This window comes from Myotis davidii, unplaced genomic scaffold (genome assembly GCF_000327345.1).
Source record: "Myotis davidii unplaced genomic scaffold, ASM32734v1 scaffold573, whole genome shotgun sequence".
NCBI lineage: Eukaryota > Metazoa > Chordata > Mammalia > Chiroptera > Vespertilionidae > Myotis > Myotis davidii.
The window spans coordinates 4320272-4343546 of NW_006285997.1; the positions used below are offsets into that span (position 1 = coordinate 4320272).

Consider the following 23275-nt stretch of genomic DNA (forward strand, 5'->3'; position numbering starts at 1 on the left):
TACACACCTTCCCCGACCTTTGGCAACCATCATTTTATTAAAAATAAACTTTTTAACCTAAAAAGAGGTTGTTGTTTTTAAATACAGATCAAATTATACTAGGTCTGCTCTTAAACCGACTGAAGGGTAATTGGTCACTAAAACAATATCTAAAACTCTGAACATTAATCTAATGTTAGAGTAACCCTAATAGTCTTTCATTTATTCAGACTAGGGTTTTCTCTTTAGTTCAAATAGATAAAGTATGACTATATACCATTCTTTTAGTGAGAGTAAAGGTATATCATATTTGCTATTAACTGAAAAAATAGAATCAAACACTTTGTATGGAAATCCACTAAATTGACTTATCACTAATTATTCATAACACATTAATGTAACTTGGACATACAATTTTATTTAACACTAGAAAAGAATCTTTTTTCATTTAATAATATTTTACAACGTGTTTTCCCATCTTACCATTTAAACATTTCACTCATAACTACAAGTGCCAAGGAGTGATTAATCTTGTTTACCTGTTGGTCTGGCATAAGAAACAACAGCATTTCCTTCCAATTCAGGTGGTGCATAACTTCCTTTCAGAAAAACAGAAAAGGCCACTGTTCTAGTCATCTCTGGTGCTATAAGCAATGTGAAAGTAATGGAAGTTACATAATTATTGACAGTGATTAACAACCATTCAAATTACAGCGGGGCCTTGACTTACGAATGTCCCAACTAACGAGTTTTTCGAGATACGAGCTGTCTCTCAGCTGATTTTTTGCTTTGAGTTGCGAGCTGAAATTCGGGTTACGAGCCAGCTTCAGATACCCCACTGCTAGTTGGCGCAGCAAACGTCACAGTGAACGCCACAACATCAGCCCAGCATTCAATTCATTGTAATGGTGAAAATGATTTGACATACAAGTAATTTGAGTTATGAGCTCCGTCATGGAACGAATTAAACTTGTAAGTCAAGGCCCCACTGTAGGCCTATATTGTATGCCAGCTACTGTCCTAAGCACTTCACATGGATTAATTCACTTAATCCTCACAATGATCCTAAAAGGTGGGTGGTATTATTGTCCCCAATCCTTTCTTTTTTGTTATTGTTATGGGAGGGGGTGGTATGCAGGAGGAAACTGGCTAGAGAGAGTAAGAGGCTTGCCCAAGGTCATATAGCTAAGACACGGCTGGGAACTGACTTCAGAGCAAGGAGGCCGAAGACTCTACACCACTGCTTCTCTTCGCTCAGGTGAACAGGCAGCATGGACAGAGACAAGGGTACAAAAGGGCAAGAGACTGTGGGAGTGGGAAACAGCACTTTCTCATGGTCAGGACAAGACTGCAGGGAAAATCCAAGGAGGGGACTGGACGTGAAGGAACTACAACAACAGAGACAGCAGATGGCGCGTAGCCTTCTGTAATCAGGCATTTGATCCCCAACCTGCATTAGAAAGCCCTAACGGGTTTGTAACTGGAAAAATAAATTGGTCAGAATGTATTTTAAAACCATAAATTGAAATTATTGTAAAAATTTAGAAAACAGCTCAGCCGGTGTAGCTCAGTAGTTGAGCATCAACATATAAACCAGAAGGTCACAGGGTCTATTCCTGGTCGGGGCACATGCCCAGGCTGTGGGCTCGAACCCCAGTGGGGGGCATGCAAGAGACAGCCAACCAATGATTCAATGATTCTTTCTCCTCATTGATGTTTCTACCTCTCCCTTCTTCTCTGAAATCAATAAAAATATTTCTTAAATAAAAATTAGAAAATAAAATGAGAAACCAATTGTTAGGTATCATGTCCAAGACTATTTCAGCCATTCAACCATTCCTTCACTCATTCAATGAGTAATTTACTGAGTTCCCACTATCTGCCAGGCATTCAGGTAAGAGTTGGTTATACAAAAGCAAAAGAGAGAGAGGTGTCCTTGACTTCCTGAATAAGACATAGGCTCCCCAGCTGAACTGTGACAGTAAACAAAGAAAGATAATTCAGAAATCACTTTAACAGAATCAGTGACAACTTACATGTAAGTGGGAGGGGATAAGAGATTCTGTGCCAAGAGGGGCCCTAATATAGGCATTATTGCAGATACCTTACAGAGATTCATTTTTTCATTAAATCCTCAAGACAGCCCTACAAGAAAGACATCATTATCCCTTTCTGCAGACTAAAAAAAAAAACGGAGGCTCCAAGTAATTACTAAAGTAGTTTGCCCAAGGTTACACATAGAGTGAGAGTCAGGGCCAGGATTCAAATTCCGGCCAGACTCCAAAGTCAATATTCTTTCTTCAAACATTACTGATTCAATAAATAGCTCACTAGAGAAACACTAATAAAGAAAGCCTTCCAAATTACAGTGTTTAAGTACAATTACAGGTCCACCTAGTTAAGGAAAGCCCTTGGAAATCTGTAATTACTTCAGACTCAACAACCATTCATTGAATGTCCATGCTTGATGCTTAGAGGGAAAACACCAGAAGCCAAACAACACAAGCATTAATTTCAGGAAGATACCAGTCTCACAATTCAGACAAGAAATATATCCATGAAATGAATACACTAATAAACAAAATTAACTTAAAAAAAAGAAAACCTCAAACTATGATAGACTTTAAGCCAAAACCAAACACTCACCGGTCAATTCAAAAGTGAATTGGTCACGTGACAATACCAAAGGTGGCTGCACGTAGACTGATAATTTGGCTTTTTGCAATGCCACTCGATTCTGCAGTGTGACCTAAGGAAATAGAAATTATTAGTAACTACAAATTATATTCTATCCAAATTAATAACATATCACAGCTACTTAAAAATCAGTACAAATAATTAGGAAACATCATCTGGGGGAAAAAATGAGAAGCTACAAAACATAACATGTAACATAAGTGGTAGAATGAAGTGTCCTACTCAGAGACTGGACCCTGAAGTTAAACAGACTTTTCTCCAAAGAAGACACAGGAAAGGCTAAAAAACAAATGCTCAATATCTTTAACTGCTACAAAATACAAATTAAAACCACAATGAGATACTACTACACAGCCACTAGAATACTATAATCAAAAGGTCAGATAGAAATAGGTGTTAGAAAGAACGTGGAAAAATTAGAACCCTTATATATTCTGATGGGAATGTAAAAAAGTACAGCCACACACAAAGTCTAACAGTTTCTTTAAAAATTAAACATAAATTTACCATACAATCTCACAATTCCATGCCAAGAGAAATGAAAACATATGTTCATGCAAAAACTTGTACACAAAGGTTCAAACCAGCATTATTCATAATAGCCAAAAGCAGAAACAACCCAAATGTCCATCAGCTGATGACTGGATAAACAAAATGCAGTATATCCATACAATGAAATACTAACCAGTAATACAAAGAAATGAAGTGCTCACACATGCTACAACATGGACAAACCTTACAAGTAGTGTGCTAAGTAAAAGGAGCTAGACACAAAGAAACACATATTGTATGATTTCATTTATATGAAATGTCCAGAATAGGCAAATCTATAAGGGCAGATATAGACTTGCAGTTGCTGAGGGATGGAGAGGGGAAATGAGGCGGGAGTAGGAGAGAAGGGAACAGGAAGTGACAGCTAATAGGAATGGGGCCATTTTTAAGGGGAATGAAAACGTCCTCAAATTAAATTATGGTGATAGTTCAACAACTCTGCAAATCTGCTAAAAATCACTGGATTATGTACTTTTAATGAGTAAATTGTATAGTATCTAAATTACATCTCAATAAAGCTATTAAAAATTTTCTACCATTATCCAGGTGATTACTTTGTAAGTTATATAAATACCCAATCACTGTGCTGTACACCTAAAACTAACATATTGTATGTCAACTATGATTTAAAAATTTTTTCATTTAAATTAATTTTTTAATTTAAATTTTTAAATTTTTAACTTAGAAATGTTCTATCAAAAGCAAAGGAAGATATCTGCCATCAATGGCTGATAAATAATTACACCATGAAATATTATATGTGTTCATTCTTCTTTTCATATAGATGTGGCATCATGAATTATTTATCTTAACCAGTATCAGTGTATTACATTGTACACAAGTCAATTATTCTCTAAATATTTCCTTACTTTGCCCAGCCAGTGTAGCTCAGTGGTTGAGCATCGACCTATGAACCAGGTGGTCACAGTTCGATTCTCAGTCAGGGCACATGCCCAGGTTTCAGGCTCGATCCCCAGGGTGAGATGTGAAGAAGGCAGCCAATCAATGATTCTCTCTCGTCGTTGATGTTTCTAGCTTTCTCTCCCTCTCCCTTCCTCTCTGAAAACATTAAAAAATATATATTTAATATAAAAGATTTCCTTACTTTTCCTTAAGGAAAGTAGTCTTGAAATTTCTCTTAAGTACAAGACTTGTATCACCTATTCCTTAATTATATATGCATAGCTTAGATACATATCAAAGCACTATATTTTCTTCTATGGCTTAAACCAAAAAATATCCAACATAACTAATTCTAGAAAATGTCAAAGAATGGCAGCATTCACCGCTGCATCTCTGAGCTGGCTGGACTTCCAAACTGGTGCTCTCGCTTGATGATGCTGGAAACCTTCCCACTCGGATTCGAATCAATGGCTAAGAACTCGGGTAGCAGTGTGTCGGGAAGTGGCTGGGGATGGAGCAGCATAGAAACCATGAGCCTGGTGACCTTTCCTGGCCAATGAGAAGGGGCATCATTTTCACGCTGTCAAGGAAAAAGCTTAATGATCTGGCTTCCATTGGGCATGCTCTCTCTTTCGATCGTATCTCCTAAACGGCCCCGTCTCTTTGAATAATCTCTCCTAGATGAGCGCACATGCTGGTGTGGTAGGACAGACTTTCACAGTAGACCTGGGTATTGCTCTTCACGTGACACCTAATATCACCAGAGCTGAAGAGCATTCTCTACCTCGTACCTTTGCTATGGGTCAGTGCAGTCTAGTTACCAGGCACTAGTATATGAGACAGATATATTTCATTATTAACTGGCATAATGAAAGGGCTTAGTTATTTTTAAGGAAAGTAGTTCTGAAGTTTCTCTTAAATAAAAGGCATGTATCACCTATTCCTTATTTATATATACATAAATACATACATACATACATACATATAATAGAGAAACCATGTACAGCAATATACAACTGGCCCACAAACATTATATATATATATATATATGTAATTAGATTCAGTAAATACCTTGAATTAATTTTAAACAATGTGGATATTTGTACAACTTAAAAATAAGTTAAACATGAAATTTTGACTTGCACAGTAAAATTTTTAAAAGACAACTATTGATGCAGATAAATACAGTAAACATAGCAAATGAACAATGAACCCTCAGTTGTTACTTTCAGCCCTGGGAATACATGAGGGGAATCTGCATCCCACGAACAAAGCTTCCTCAGTGACGTCTGACCATTGTAAACCTACTGCCTTTCTAGTCAAACCCTGATGGCAATTATGAGAAGAAACCAGATATGCACCACAGACAACATTCTTTCAAATAGCTAGTCCGCTGAACAAATGGAACACATTTTAATACTTTCTATTAATAATAATACGATGCTAGCCTATACATACATTTTTAATTAATCACATTAATGATAACCATTAGCAGCTTTCTATATTCATAGAACCAGGCTAATAGATTACTTATGTGCATTATCTCATTTATTATTTGCAACATGGTGAAACAGCTACATTACTATATACCATTTTATAGAAAAGAAAACTGTGGCTCAGAGAGGCTAAATGATTCGCCCAGGGACATTCTGATTGTAAGTGGGGGAACCACCGTTGAACTTCTGGCTGCCAGAATCCAGAGCCCACGCTCTGAATCAACTGGGGTTAAGTCTCAAAACAACTCTCCACATGAACGAGAGCCCCCATTTTACACTTTAAAGACAGAGCTTCAGAGACCATCAAGCCAGTATGTGCAAGAGAGCTGAAAGCTCGGTTTTAAAAGTGAACGTGAGCAATCCTGGAAGTAGTACCGGGCTGTGGGTAAGCGAGCAGACACTCTGACTGACTGCCTGGCCTGGCAACGTGAACTTAGACAAAGGTCACACAGCTTTACATTGTCACAAAAGTGTCTGCATTTGGTAGAGGCACAACCGTGAGAGCTCTCCTACATGGACTTACAGAACCCCAACAATGGTGAGGCCCTTTCCAAAGTGAATCAAGGAGATGTGGGACGAAAATAACTACAGGAACAAAGAAGAGCTGTGTTTGAGCCAAAAAAACAGTTAAAGACTTGGCTAGATCGTAAACTTCATATTTTAAGAGAAAAATAATTATAGAATATTAAGGGAAAAGTATAAAACATTAATACAAGAATTTTCCATGCTCTTTTCTGCTCCTAACAAAATGAAATATGATCCTTAGGAAACAGAATACTGAATTTTTTATCCTCGGTGTATAACCAGGACTCCAAAGGCCAGGTATGAACAAACCACTCTCCCATCAGGCACACTTACTCAAGGCAGCCACATCTTCGCTCACGTGGAACGGATGGAAACATTTTCTCAATTAACAGGATTTATTATGATGGAAACATGCACGCTTATATATCTTGGCCGCTGTTGTTATAAAAGGCTAGAAGGGGAGATTTATAGTAGAAATGTGTATAGAAACTGTCAGACCGAATCAGGAAGGCATTGTGTCTGCTGCGGAAGTCCGGCTGACCGTGTGCGACCCTGTGTGGTGCCTTCTTTCTCCTGTTCTTTAGTGGCAACAAGAAGCGTTAGGAATGGCTTAGAGTCATTCTCAAACGCAGTAACCCACCGGTGAAGGAGACTTCCCCCGTAGTGTCATGCCAGCATCTGGAGGTGGCTATTCCACCGGAGAGCCTAAGAGCTGCCTGGGACAGAAAGGTGTGTTTCCTTGTAGCCATCAGCAGTAGCTGGGGGCGGAAATTAGCATGAGCAATGTTATCTGGTTGAGGTACGAGACTTTTCTGCAATGTATAGTGTGCGCCTGAGTTATTATGTGTATGTGTCTGAACAGTATCAGTAGATAGACATAAAAAGGGTTTCCCCACACAAGTCTATAGATCATTCCTGGAACTCTGAAGGGTTTCTTTTTTCTTAAGTGTTTGATTTCTTGCCACTAATGCTTTTCCAGACTCAGAAGTATTAATGAGATAGAGCCTTTGATTGAATAGGGGAGGGAGACTGGGGAAAGACCACCCTTGTTTCCAGTGGCAAGAATCCAAAAAAATTAGCTTAGGAAACTGTTAAAAGATTGGGCTCCCTTCAACTTATACCACAGAGCCCCACACTAGGGCCACCGCCGGGCCCAGTGTAAGCGAACACAATTGGTAGAGCCTGGTACCCTGTCAAGCTCCTCCAAGGACAGCAACCCATAATCTAAGAAAATATGAGGCCCTGTCCAAGTTTTGAGCGAATCGCCAAGATCCACAACTTTCCCTGGCTCCACGCTCTGGGCAGTGATAAATATTGTCAGCTTAATAATGTGCTGACTGATTACCACACTTTAATCTAAATGCCTTAAGAGGGTTCTCCATTTGAGTCCTAGTCTAAAATTCTATAATGACGGGACTAAAAATTTTAACCAAAACCACATCCTTCATATTCTATTTTTTCAAGACTATCAATTTGTCACTACTCTACTTTGTGGCTTCTTCATTTAATATTTTCTTGCTATAAATACACCCCTTTAAAGCTAATATTATGGCAGATAGATGGTTGGGAATTCTTTTCAAACACACATATAGTCATTCCTAGAAGAAAGCTATTATTAGCATTCACATAATTCCCTCGTATATATATATGATGCTTCAATCAACTGGTTGGTCTATGTGATGACGCAATTCCTCTAGCATATTTAAAATGCTAATTGTTTCTAGAAAAAAAGACCCTGGATCATACAACACATTTAAGTAATGGTAGGAATAAGTCATAACAATTGTTTCTATTATGTACATATTGCTATGAATGCAATTATCAGTTTCATATTTGTAGAAAGCAATGAGGTTATCAATTCACCACCCAAGGCTGAGGAAAGCATACAAACTCCAAGTGTTTGCATGACATTTCCATTGGCTGTTTAAAGGGTGACAACAGTGACAAACATGATGAAATGTGTACTATTGTGTGCGCATCACAGTCTAGAGCCATTGTACAATACCTTCACTGTGACTGAAGGGACAAGGTCAGTTCCCACTTCAACGTCAGGAGCTTGCTGTAAACACACAGAAGGAAGGAAGGAAACAATGGTTTCAATATTACACGTCAACATACACTTCTCACTGCCGAAATCGGGAACCAATTGCAAAGGACTCGTCACTCCGATGACAGACTAGAAGAGTCCGTGTGGCTTTTCGGACGTCTTCATCTAGAAAGTCATGAGGTAATATTCAAACACCCCCCCCCCCAAAAAGGGTCTTATTACCAAGCTCTATTGCCAAATGTACTTGAATGTTGAAACTAATTAATTCTATTAACTCGTTCTTTATATTACACAGAAGACGGCCTCCTTATATTTCCCAGATAAACATTATGCTATCCTTTTCGGCCCTTTTATTTTTAACTTCCAAAGGTACTTTATTCTTATTAATAATATGAATATGTATCTAAGACATGTAACTGATAATAAAAAGATTAAGGGGCCTTACACCTAGAAAATAAAATAAAAGTAGGAGTGTGACTTTTTTTTCACCAGCTCATATCATAAACTAGTTCACTCTTTGAGCATCAGCCCAGGCTACCTGTTTCTACCACTTAAGAAATTCAGAGTATTGTATAATAGAGCAAACATTCCCTTAAAATTTATAACATTTTTATGTATTTTATTTTTTAGAGTGGAAGATTGAGAGAGAAAAATTATCACTCTGTGACAGAATAAAACAGAGAGAGGACATATATTTTAGTAATACTCATATGAATTCCTGGGGAACAATTAAGGTCCTAAATCTGTATCCAACCAATGAATAGATCAACTGTACTTTCACTTAACCTATTTGGAATGTTTTTACATCTAAACAATGGAGATTGCTATGAAATAATGAGCATCAGCATAGTTAAGAGTTGGAGATTCATAGTATATTTATGACGCCATAGAAACCATATATAAACTCGAATCCAACTCAATCAAGAAGATAAGATAGCAATGCTTGCCTCCTCTATAAAAGACCCCATTCTAATATAAATTATATTATGTTTTCAGATGTGTGCTTTCATATTAATGATTCAAAATAAAATATTAAGCCAGGCTTTTGGGGATAGTATTACTTAAAACCCAGGAAATGTTTTACATTTAGCTGTCTAAGTGTCTAGAAAAGAAACAAACATCTCCTGTTTCCTGCTCTTTTCAATCCATTGTCTGAACACCTCGGTACTTCAAGTCACCCTTTGGGAAATAAGACTATAGTCAGAGAGAAATGGCTTTCCAAAGACACCACAGCACCATGGCCACATAAATCGTTGGGCTAATGTTTTCCAATGGAATGAATACGATACTCTCAAGAATCTCTTATGAAGGAAAAAAAGAATGAGACAGGAAAATGAAGCTGGAAAGAGACACCTAGTTAAAAGGAAACAGCACTCCAGGTTGCCAACAGGGAAATATACATTACAATCTAGTGCTAGTACATAAAGACTTTTCCTTCAAAGATCAAAAGTTGCCAAAGAACAGAGAGGGAATTCCTCATTCCAAATAGCCTATGTTTAAGAGAATCTAAAAAAAAATTATATAAGTTACCCAAAGGAAAAAAAGAATCATTCCCAAGGCAAGAAAATGTGTGTACATTTGTCAGCTAACTAAGCAGAAGTGTTCCACCAGACTACACCCTTCAGGTAGAGTGAGGAATGGTGTGTGCTGAACGGCCAATGTTAAAACAGTGCTTCCACTATGTGACCAGCTGGGTGAATGTTTCTTTCATATGGAGTCCTATTTTTTTAAGTGTACCCAACTTACTATACTATAGCAATGTTAACGTGATTTTTATCACAACATGGGTTGGCTGTTATACTAAAATTAATCTCAGAAAAACGTATGACAACTACTGACTCTATTATGCTCTGTTACCTAGATATTAAGTCATTTCCTAGGCAAAATTATATAATTACTAGAGGCCCGAAGCACGAAATTCGTGCAAGAGTAGGCCTTCCTTCCCCTGGCTGCCGGCATCGGCTTCCCTCTGGGCACCTGGGACCCGGGCTTCCCTCCAGCAGGCACCCAGGACCTGGGCTTCCCTCACAACCCTGGCTTCGTCCAGAAGGTCATCGGGAAGGACATCCAGTCTAATTAGCATATTATGCTTTTATTATTATAGATATGACACAAATACAGTAAAACCAGTGAATTCGATCACTGTCTAAATTGATCAGCTTTTGGTATGGACACAGAAAAACTTTATAGATTTTGCCCAAACAGCAAGCAGTGAGACATAACCAGTCAGAATCTAACAAGTGCTTACAGAAGACTAAACAAGGAGATGGGGTAACATAGCCAAGGAAGTCCCCCTTTCATCTTCTTGTTTCTCAGCTTTATTCATTCACTCAGAGAGCAAGTATCTTCTGAGCACCCAAGTAAGACAGGCACTAGATATGGCAGTGAATGACACAAGTAGTGAAACATAGATGGTGGCAATGGTAGCGGTAGAGGCGGTAGTGGTGGTAGTGGTGGTAGTGATTATAATGTTGGAAGATCTAAAATGTAATTTTATGATGATGATGCTGGTTAATTATCATAACAATTCAACAAAGGAGATTCTATTATTTTTCTCATTTTACAGATGAGAAAATTGAGACTAAGAAAATGAAATAACTTGCCCTGGGTCACACAGACAAAAATAGGGGGAGCAGGGCAGGGGGCGGGGGGGAGAAGGGAAGGAATAATTCCTGGCCCAACTGTTTCTCTTAAACTCCACACAGATAGCTCATCACAGCCACCATAATGTATTAAAGATTGTAAATTATCAAACCCGGAGCTAAACCTTTCATAAACATTATTTCATTGAACCTTCAACAAACATCTTGCGGGGTATTATCCATCTGGATTAGAATTAAAGTTAAACTTTAAAAAAAGGTAGATTCAGAGTAATGGTGAGAACTCCTTCTACTGTTCCTCTCCCCCTTTTTAGACAGATATCTGCTAGAAACTCCTTACTGCACCCAGGAAGCTAGAGATGTTTATTTCCAGAAAATAACAAAGATTATAAATTGTTATCCTCCCTAAAGCTTCTATTTGAAGGCCTATCATTTCAGCCAATAAATTTTGACCCCAATTTAGCAGAGTCCCCACTATCACCAACCCTTTCAACGTCTGCAAAGACACCTACAGACACGGAGTCGAAGTCAGGAGAAACCACGGCAGAAATTTTCAAGTCATCTTCTCTCTCAGTCATGGGCCAAACACCTATAATTTGGAAAAAAAGAAAAGAAAGACAAGAAATTCTTTTTAAAAAGACATTTTATCGTAAAGTAAAACCTGCTTTATAGTTTTTAAGAGTTATCTATACCATATATCCCAAACACCCATAAACATACACATTAAAGAAACTAATGCATTACAGAATTAGAAGCTTGATGCTAATTCTTCCCCTTCTACAATATTTTAAGAAAAAAAAACTGTCTCTTTCTCCAAAGAGAGTAGCTAAGATGTGACCTACTGCCTAACCCGTATTGGGAACTTCAGTGCCTTCTCCTTCACTTCTGGTGGAAGCCTACGTTAGTGCAACACTTTTGAAGGTAAGTTGGTTTGAAAGTAATTACTCTTAAAGGTAAGTAATCCCACTGCTTGGGGGGAGAATTGTTAGGTGACAGGATCCGTACAGTTTACATTTTGATAGTTATTACCAGCTCACAGGCATGCCCAAGGAAGTTCTCTGCTGCTGGTACTTATTAAAAACAAAACAACCTAAAGCTCTATATTTCTATTAATAGGGAAACAGTTAACTAAATTATGGTATATCCATGTTGTGCAATGGTCTAAACCCCAGAGCTGTAAGTAAGAGTGCTATCTTTATATACCGAAAGAAAAAAATTCCAAGCTATGCCTATTAATAAAAAATAAGATGTAGCACAGTGTGTTTATATGCATTTGTAAAAAAAAAAATCACAAAAACATGAGCAATTTTCTAAAGAATACACGACACACTTGATAAAGATTACTTTTCATCGCATGGAGTAGGACCTGGGGTTTTACCCTTTTAGTACTGTTTGAATTCCTTTCACCATATTCATATTATTTTCACAACTTAAAATTACACTATTTAAAAAAGCTTATAGTGTATAATACGATATTATGAATAACTGACAGAGATCCTAAATAAGCAAGGAACATAAATAATATTTATGCAATGTGTGTGTGTGTGTGTGTGCGCGTGTGTATGCACACATGTACATGACACACTGCTGGCTGCCCACCTACCATCCACCTTCATGCCTCCTTCATTACCAGAGTCCTGATTCTGTTGAGACATTCACCTTCACCTCAAAGTCATTGGGTTGATCAAATCCAATTATGTCCACCTCATTCCCCTGACGGTTGGTTGTTTTAGGCATGAGCATGGGGCTTAATCCTGGCAGCTGTGACGCAAGGAAAGTTGGGCGTGGGGTTGGGGGATTCTGGTACATGCTTCTGGGAAAGCTATTCCTCCCTAATAAACGGGGAGACTCGGGAGAAACACCTCTCTTCTTCCCTGGAAATCGTACTTGCACATGCGCCTGGGACTGCAGAAATCGCCGGGGACCCCGCCAGGAACACCCCCACACGCTGAGAAGGGCCAGCTGGACAGATGGAGAGCCCTGGACGCAGCCACATGAACCATCCGTGTCTGGCCAACAGCAGACCTGCCTACGCTTCCAGCAGGCATTCCCAGCAGCGCGGCAATATTTGGAACAGGAATTTCCATAACTTAGTGAGAGTACAGGAGGCAGCTCATCGCCCACCCAATAACCATCCTTCAAGAAGCCCAATTTTATTCTAGGCAACGAAGTGCTCGGCTAAAACCCTAACTTCCCAGCCTCTTTCGCAGCCTGGAGTGGCCAGTGAGAAGAGAGAAGCTACTCAGGGTGTGGCTTCCAGGAAGGATCCTCCAGGAGCTGACTCAGCCGCAGATGTGAGGGCAGCAGTTCCAGAAGCCACCCTGGACCAGCAGAGGCCCTGGGAGGAGAGGAAGCGGAGTCCCTGATGACCGTGCAACTGCCAAACCGACCCTGGTCTGCCATCGCCGCACTGCCTCCCCGGGAAAGAGACACACCGCCTGGCCGACGCCACTGCATCTGGGCACAGCCACACAGCGAACAACACATCCCAGCACGGGCACCAAGCGCCGGTGTTCCTAGCACACCACTGCGGCAGCACGGCTGTCCTGGACCTACTTCATCGGGATGCAGACTTTCACCTACATGCCGGAGCTCACTGCTCCCGCCCTTCCTGAAGGCATATCCTACCCACTCCTCCTGACTCACCCAAGTAGAGCATGACCAACTATCTAAATCATAGGGAAACCCCATCTTTTTTTAAATTCTTTTTTAAAATATATTTTTTATTAATTTCAGAGAGGAAGGAGGAGGGAGAGAGAGCGATAGAAACAACAATGATGAGAATCATTGATCGGCTGCCTCCTGCACGTCCCCCACTGGGAGAGAGCCCGCAACCCAGGCAGGTGCCCTGACGGGGAATCGAACCGTGACCTCCTGGTTCATAGGTTGATGCTTAACCACTGGGCCACATCGGCCAGGCAGGTAACCCCATCTCTGAAAGTGCCTACCGACAGCTGTTGATGCTGGTAATAGAAACAGTTGGCAGGATTCACACTAATGAGTTGGGCACAGAAAGCTTCAAAATCCATGAGCCATACTGGAATTATTACTATAACTTCATGCTTACAACATACATTCCTCATATAACTTACACACATAAAATCGGGTTCAAAACCTTTTTATTACAGTAGATAATATGCACCATGTGTATAACAAAATGTACTCTTTAAATTGGCTTTAAATTTTGCTGCAATTCTAGCTTTGAAGAAAAAAAAAAAGCTCTTTAAGTACTGACCATAACCCACAAGACTGAAATTTTTTGTAAGTTGAAGTCACTATACGAAAATAAGTGGCATTTAAATGAATAATAGGGTCTTCAAAAAATTCAGTTTTAATTTTTCAGAATCTTCTATAGTGAAACGATTTGCTACTTTACATAATTACAGGTATTTTAATAAAAAATATGCCACCGATTTATAAGGGTAAAGAAAACTACATTTTTCCGTATCTAGAATAAAGTAGTTTAAAAGTCTCTCTTTCTAAAAAATTTCTCTTTGTTTCTTTTTCAGGAATAAAACCAAATGATGGTGGAGAAAGGGCAGAGCACTTCAAATATCAACGAGAACTTGGGGTTATGGAAACAATGAACTCTGAACCCGAGTCCATGGGCACATCCCTAACCTAATTAGCAGTTATTTCAAATTACACAGAAGGATCAAGGTAGTGACAAGTAGAACAACCTAACCCTTCTCACCCAAGGGCATCACTATGGTCACCAAAAACATAACTTTTAGCTGGAAGGGGTTTTTCTGAGAAATGTTAACACAATTAAATGGTAATCAAAATACCATTAGCACTTTGTTTATGGAAAGAACAAAATCTCAAAAAAAACAAAATTTGGAGTGAAAAGCCACATTAAATGTATTTAACGAACTCTAGAAATTTCATGTTTCACATATACGCCACTCTTCCCCAACTACATTTTTAAACAATAAAATGAGACTTATAATTCCATTAATCCCAAAACAATAGTATCAAAAAATGGGGGGAGGGGTTGTATAGTGCAATCTGATACATCCAATTTTAACTATTCTCTATTTGACAGGGAGGTGCTGACAGCAAATAAATAGGTTTTTAACTAATGAAAGTTATTAAAAGACCTAAGTTTCACTGGTTCACTTTCAAAACTTTCTAAGAGAAAGTGCGAAGCCAAAGAATAATCATTTTATTTTAATATTCATACTCTTTAAATATATTATCTAAAGTCCTCTGACTCTTGTCTTGGTAATTCAGACTCAAAAATACATAAATCTCATAAAGTGATTGGACCAGGAGTAAGACTGGCTCTGAGGTTTTGGTTGGCTTTTGATGCTCTTCTCCTTTTATTATTCCTACTTGTTTTAACATTTCTTTTACGTGAAAATAGTCCATATTTTTTCTCATTAAGAAGAAGAAAAAAAAACAACTTTTACCTGACCCTGAAAAGGGAACTTGCAGTAATGCCTTTCACATGTCCAACTCAAACGCAGGATTGGGGTTTTGTTTCTCCTTTTAATTTACAATAAAATTATACCCCTGTGAATCCCAAAGTAAGATAATATTGAGTTATTCAAAACTCAGGAACTGAATATACCATCAGCCTCTGAGTCATTAGAAACAGCACACCGCGGGCTATGCTCTGTGGATGCTAACTACAAACATAAATTCTATCGCTAAGCTGCAAATGACTACATTTTTAGTAACAAAGTGATAACTCATGTATTGCTTTGGTTTTCTTTTCAAAGAAGCAACTAACTTTTTTTCAGGGATATTAGAAGTTAATGGCCACTCTAAACTTTAATGCTCTTCTGAAGGCCTGAAACCACTGACCAAAGAGGTACAGGTTCCTTTTTTGTTGTTGTTAAAAGGAAGTTCATTGAGTATTCTTACATATTGTGTACATCTGCTGATCTGATTGACATGTAGATAAAAGAACTATCACTATTTGATGACAAAGTAACATGTATTTTAGAAATCCTTTTCTTTCTTCTTTCACTAGAGGCCCGGTGTACGGATTCGTGTACCCATGGGGGTCCTTCAGCCTGGCCTGCAGGGATCTGGCCAAAACCAGCTCTCCAACATCCTCCGAGGGGTCCCAAATTGCGAGAGGGCGGTTCTCGATGACACACCCCAAAATCGGGCCCCCTCCTCTCTGATTCCAGGTGCATCACCCGAGAACGGCAGCTGCCAAGTCACCACAGCTCAGCAGCTCCTATGTTGAGCATCTTCCCTCTGGTGGTCAGTGTGTGTCACATCCACCAGTCAGAGCGTCTGCCCCCTGGTGGTAATTACGCATCATAGCTACCAGTCGAATAGAGACACGGGCACTTAGGCTTTTATACATATAGAATTCATTTAATGTTTTTGCTCCTAAGAGCTCCCAATAGGAAACTAATTCTGCTTGTTCTTTTTCAAATACTGTATTGCTAGAGGAGCACTGATTCCTTTTTTAGACCTTAAAGGAAAAAAAAACTAGATAGCACTGTCCTCGAAAAGGGGATACTAGTGAAAAAGTTTTCTCTTAAATAGGACATATTTTTCAGAACTTATAAAATTCAAATTAGGCACAAAGACTTGTGGGTTAAAGAGCAGCACAGTTCTTACAAATATGACTTTAATTAAACCTGAGGAAGAAAATTAATATGTACAAAACATTATCCAGATACAAAGTAAAATCAAATAATAAAAGCGTCAAATGAGATACCTTGTGATTTGTTAACATCTTTAATGATTCTCTGAAGTTCTTTCAGCTCTGCATCAAGTGCATCATAATTCAGTTCTCTGGACTCAACTTTGGGGGCTTGGAACAAAGACGGGTCTGTCCCCAGGTATGAACACTGCAGGTGACCATCCTCACTCAGGGTAACTATTACCCCCTTTAAATCACTACAATAAAGCAGAGAAAATAAGACATAATTAATTTTTTTTGTGGGTTTAGATTGACCAACTACATTTTTATTCAATTAAGCTTTAATATGCCATTAAGAAAATGACTACCTTATCTATTTCTAAAATTTTAGATCAAAGACGCAATTCAAATGTTTCAAACATGGCCCTAGCTGGTTTGGCTCAGTGGGTACAGCGTTGGACTGCAGACTGAAGAGTCCTGGGTTCGATTCCAGTCAAGGGCACATGCCCGGGTTGGGGGCTCGACCCCCAGTAGGGGGATGTGCAGGAGGCAGCCAATCAATGATTCTCTCTCATCCCCTCTCCCTTCCTCTCTGAAATCAATAAAAAATATTTTTTAAATGTTTCAAACATGATTTGTATTTACAGAAGTAGTCCCAATGTTCTGATTCATTACAGGAGGAAAAAACCACTAACAATTATTATAATACAGTAGCTGTCACTTTGGAGGACATAACTACACAGCAAATCCTGCTTTAAGAGCTTTTCAAGTACCATGTCTTTAATCCTCACGCCAGCTCCCATTTAGCCTATCATTTTAGCCTACCATTTAAAAAAATCAAAGTTGTTTTCTGAACTTGCTATAAGAGTAGCTGAAGTGAACACCATTTGCTTCTTCCATAGTTTGCACAGAAGAAAAAATTTAAACAGTGTCATAAGTCATTTTGAGCTAGTACAGAATGAATTTGCTTGCTTGATTTTTGTTATGTTTTTTAGTGGCCAATGATTTTTTTAAAGGGTTACCAACCAGGTTCTAAAGGTTAAATGTTAATAAAAAATCATAGAAAATTTTAAGAGAAAAAAATCCGGAAAGATGTTGTTCATCTGAAGAAAAGGATGAGGTATATAAGGCCCTAGGCCTTATTGCGAATAGATAAGAATTCTTAAAACTCCCCAACATTGACTCATGGCATGTGGTCAGCTCATGAATCCAAGAGCTCAGCTGGACTGAGAGGAGCTACTACACTGTTTGATGCTTCCCATAGGTGGCCCAGCATCCACTTTGCCACCTGCCTTCAACACAACATTCCTAACTCCAGGGCTGAGGCACAGTCAGTGCCACATAACTGTATGGTATAACCTCAGGAATATAAAAAATCGATGTACATCCCTGATCCAACAGCTAAAGAACTAGACTAGGAGGTGGATTAGGGACTTGGGTTCTAACTCTGACTCTGCTACTATATAGCTGAGTCAACTCAGAGAAGCCTCCCTAAATGTTCTTTATCTCCAAAGTGAGAAGGAAAGATGACCCTCAAAGGTCTTTAAGTTTTATGAATTGGTTCTGTCAGTCTGTCTCAGAAAATAAATACTCCCAAAATGAAATGATTTTCTTCAAGAGTGAAGCAACACCCTAGCACCTCTGGGCATGATCCGTTCTTTGTGGACAACTGAAGCCCCCTAGTGGTCGTGGAAACCCTAACTTCCAGCTCTGACAACCCCGGTTCAAAAGGGCTCTGAGGGGGTCACAGTGGTGTGCTCCCATCCCACGCAGCCCCACTGAGGTTTAGGGGCCCAGTGGGTCCTCAGGAAACTCTAGGACACTGAAAGGCAGATATCTGGCTGGCTTCTCAGAGAATGTGGAGATCATTAGTCCTTTGAAAGGGTTTTTCCATTTCATCTTCACCTTTGAGTGGTCCAGAATATAGGAAAGCTAGCCTGGCCTAATACAAATATCCCTCACTATGCAAATTTGGTCTTTGAGTTGGCTAGCTTATTATTGAAGCACTTCTGTCCCACTATTTTAGATAGCAAATAGCAACAATGTAGACACAAGGATTTATCTAAAAATTTATCTGAGCCTTCTAAGTTTCTGAGTTCAGATAAGAAGAGTTTGAATAGTAAAGCCTACATGTATTTTTTAACTGCCTTTCTACTTAAAGAATATTTTATTTAACAATATTGTCCATAGGGATTAATGTGGTAGGTTCTGTGAATGACAGAATTTTATTCTGGAAGAAGCCATTAAGGAAATCAAGTACTGTCTACCATACTACACATATCTTTAAAATAGAGTGAACAATCCAAAAATTAAGGTCTCTGGGTTATTATCAATCCTGAAGCACACTGGCTAACCCAAGGCATGAGTATTTTATGAGGAATCAAGGTCAAAGATGTTATATGCATTGGACACATAATAATTCTGCAATTTTTAGCAATGGGGCATGACACTAAAAAATAGAATCTGCTTAGGAATCTGAAAGTCATTGTTTCATCACTCGGTAAACAGATTCCTGTCCTAATAATACATCCAAACAAAATTCCAGATGGATTTTAAAAGTCAAACTTAAAAATAGGAAACTGCAAAAATATTTATCTGCCCTTGGGATGGAAAGGACTTTTGCTGCAAGAAAGCTATAGAGGAAACTACAAAGGACATTATCTCTAAATCAAGCCACATAAAAAATTTAAACTTGTTATATGCTTTAAAACATGGTAAAAAGAACAAAAGGCAAACTGGGAAAACACTGGCAACAAACATAAAATACATAACTCAAGTCAAACCATATGAAGTTGAGAATATTCAACTGTTTTTAGCCTATAAAGTCAGTTTTATGTGTTTCAGCTAATATGTAAAAACTCTTACCAATCAATGAAAATAAGATTATATCTGAAAACAAGGTCAAAAGAAATGTATGATTCACACATAAATAGTCACTAAATAGATTAAAACACATTCCAAAATCAATAAAGTATATTTTTAAAGCTATCCTTTATTATTTAATACATCAAACTACCCAAAATTGTATTTAAAAATCAGTCCTGATGTTAGAGAAGGTACATGGAGATAAAAACTCACATACACTTTCAGTGGGAATGCAAATTTGTTAAAAATCCTTTTAGAGGACATTTTAGAAATATATATCAAAAGCTTTGGAAATAAATGCTCATTTTTCATACAATAATCTACTTTCACAGTTTTTAAGAAAATTTAAGATCAACCAAATGATAATAAAAAGGGAAAATATTTTTAATTGTGATACAGCTATAATAGAATGCTTAGAAGCCATTAAAAATCATGCACTGGGCCTCTAGTGTTTTATAATTAAATAAAATTTAAAAGAAAACTATTTTCTTTTTGTAAGAAAAAAGTATTCTATTTTCCATCCCTAGACACTGAATTTGAATCATCAACTTAGAGGTTAAATAATCTGTGGGATTAGAACTTTTATCTAGTTCTCTTTTTGTTACAAGGCCAATCTAGAAAATGTACAAGAGATAAAAAATGAACAGTTTCTTTCATTTGCTAATTCAATCAAACAAATGAGCTCTAGTTTTTAAAACAAATGAAAAAAATGCACTCAATCAAATAATATTTTATTGAGCCAGATTTTATGTAAAATAGAAATATTTTAAGTTATCAGATTATAATTCTGGTTTTTGTTATTATATATCCATATCAAAAATATTGAAAACTGCCCGGCCAGTGTGACTCAGTGGTTGAATGTCAACCCATGAACCAAGAAGTCACTGGTTCCATTCTACATCGGGGCACATGCCCACGTTGCACACTTGATCTCCAGTAGGGGGCGTGCAGGAGGCAGCTGATCAATGTTTCTCTCTCATCAATGTTTCTATCTCTCTATCCCTCTCCCTTCCTCTCTCTCTGAAATCAATAAAAACATTTTTTAAAACTTAAACATTATTTATTAGACCCAGTTTTTACTCTGCCTCAGTCAGAAGCACGGGATTGAAAGGCGCTTTCCTTCAAGAACAAGAGCAGATGGGAAGCAGGCAGCCCTCCCTCGGCCCCAACAGGCTGGACCTGACCACTTGAATATAGGCTGACTCACTTCACCATCTCTCAACAACAGAACAGAAGCTACAATGGCAAATAAAACATGGTCTTGCCCCATCGGAAACTGGTCTAGTTGTAAAGGAACATCTTTTTTTCTTAAATAGCACCTGCAGTATAACATGGCAGATGCTATTGGCCCAGTAGGAACAGACTGCAGTGACTTCGCCAGAGAATAGGACAAGTTTCATGGGGCAGAGGATGCGGGAGCGGGACCTGACCTACAAGTAGATCCTTAGATGAGAAATAAACCAACAGTTCGAAGGAAAAGGACCCTGGCCTCAGTGAACTCATTCAGTCTCATGACTTTAAATATTAAATATGGAGTATCTTTTAGGGCCAGCTCCCCTGTTTATACCTCCAGACAGACCTCCCTCCCACGTCCAGCCACATACTTGACCTCCCCACCTGGAAGGCCCAGAGACATCTACCGCCAAAAGTGCCTACAGCAGAGTTCCTGATTGGAGCTCCTCCTGTCCCACTCAAACTCGTCCCTCCTGCAGCCTTTCCGAATTTCCAAGACAAGAAGATAGATTCAGCATTCAGTGACATAAAGAAGTCAAGGCACTGGGACAAAGATTAGGCCAAGGTGGGGCCAAGAAATTACATAGGATTAAATCATACAGATTCATTCATCCTCAAACAATAGGAAGTCACAAAAGGTTTTTAAGTATAGGAGTGAGAAATAACATGATCAGATTCATCTCTGACAAAGATCCCTTCTGATTGCAATGTGGAGAGATGAAGGGGCGGGGGGGGGGGGGGGCGGGCGCCTAATATGGTAAATTCAGGTGAGAAAGGGTGGTGGCCTGGGTGAAGATGATAGGGATGGAGAGAAGGGAGTAGATCAAACCTATTTAGAAGGTATAATCACATAATCTCATTGACTCTCCGAGTAACCTTGTGAAGAAAAGTTTGCCTCGACTGTACAAAAAGAAGAATGAAACCCAGAGAAGAGAAAAGAATCGATTGTAGTTACCAGAAGACAATAAGCAAAGCTACAGAGAGCTACAGGCTTTCTGGCTTCAGACCTGAAACTTTCCGTTACCACACTGCTGCCCTCAGAAGGCAGCTAGTGACTCTTCACACAGAATGATTTTTTAGAGTAGACTACGTATTCAGCAAATGTAAGATGCTTTTACATTTAACTGAATTGTATTTTAAATAAACTACCAAAGGGTGGTTTTTTCATTATTATTCTAAGCACAATGACTACATATTCAAGAATCAACTATGGAAAATAAGAGAGAAAAGGAAAAGAAGAGACCAATTCTACATAAAATGTCATGTGAATATTTGCCTTTAAGCTACAAAGTTAAGTACAAAATGATTGTGGTTATTTCCTCCTGTTGAAGCGAAATTAACTGACACACCTGTTTGGAATTCAGTAGTAAAGGCCTACCTGACAGCCATTTGGAAGTTGCTATTGTCAGCAGGATCCAACTTGGTACATTTAGAAAGAAAAACATATCTCTTTTGATGAAAGTTATCAATTGTTAAAATTATCTGCATTATAAAGTAGATTAATGACTGTCTACAGAACCCTACCGGGATGTGGCTTTCTCGTTAGTTCTTGTGAGGACAAGTATATCTTTCACAAAAGAAATAATGCTTGTGTTGGAAAAACCTCAAATTATAATTGTTCTTACAGTTAAACCAGCTTTGGGTTCTTTAGCGCCTTTATGGCTCTAACACTGAAATAGAAAACAAAAAGATGGGCACACAATTTTGTTCTAGGCTCTTTTTCATTTACTATTTACTTCTCATTTCTTCACTGCATTTCATTCACTCATCATTCGTTCACTGGTTTATTCATTCATCAAATATTCTCAAACACCTGTCATATGCAGGATACTATTTGAGGTGCTATAGAGCAGACGCAGATAAATAAAATAGGAAAACCTCAATGAAATTGCAGTCCCATAAAAGAATAAGACATGCGCCTTGACAGGTATAATATGGGGTAGACACAAGTACCATAAGGCAAGTACAAAGTACTTTACTATTCAGAAGTCGGAATGTTATTTCAAGCCACAGGGATTGGGGAAATTTTAACGGTGGAAATAAACGCTTATGTGGACCCTGAAATACGGTTTGTTTTTCAATTATTGTTTCTGACATATGAATTAACACATATGTGATTTGTACACAAATAACTCTGAAGTTGGTTCATGCTCAATTTTTCCCAGGACCTAAATGTTTGTTTTTTAATTCTTGAGAGTACTGCAGATGCCCCCATTTTTTTGAACCTCTACGTAGCAGCAGAAAACTAAGTGCCTGCCTATGTCACATGCACGGTTCTCTCACTGTTCTTCGTGGCCCCATTTGCATATGCACCTGGGTTGAAAGTGCTTCCTACGTGGTTTTCTTGATCAGCATGTATTTTGCTCCTGTCTCCTCTACCCTTCCTTCAGGCTGCCTTCACCTTCCTATTTAAAAGTAAAGCCCTATCTGGAACCAAGATGGCGGCATAGGTTAAAGCCGGAGTTTGCTGCCTCGAACAACCACTTAAAAAGTGAAACTAAAAGACTGAACGGACATCACCCAGAACCACAGGAACGCTGGCTGAGTAGAAGTCCTACAACTAGGAGGAAAGAGAAACACATACCAACACTCAGAGGAGGCGCAGTGCTGACGTCAAATACTGAGGTGCGGAGTGCATACAGAGCGGGCTGGTGGCTGAGGGCGCGGTTGGCGTTTACAATCGGGAGGGAGTCGCAGACTCTGAGCTCCAGATCCGGGAGAGTCTTTAGGGACCCAGACTCAAACGGGAGAAGCGGGACTGGCTGGCTTT

General features: G+C 38.7%; 1 protein-coding gene across 1 annotated transcript in view; it reads right to left on the bottom strand.

Moving 5' to 3' along the window:
* BBS9 (Bardet-Biedl syndrome 9) overlaps positions 1-23275 on the bottom strand; it is a 313602-nt gene that overhangs the window by 172443 nt on the left and 117884 nt on the right. The window contains exons 10-14 of the mRNA XM_015559690.1: positions 16483-16664; positions 11312-11388; positions 8158-8211; positions 2626-2728; positions 519-623 (exon numbers count right to left, since the gene is read on the bottom strand). Coding sequence (XP_015415176.1) covers positions 519-623; positions 2626-2728; positions 8158-8211; positions 11312-11388; positions 16483-16664 — 521 coding nt within the window. The remainder of the gene's footprint in view (positions 1-518; positions 624-2625; positions 2729-8157; positions 8212-11311; positions 11389-16482; positions 16665-23275) is intronic.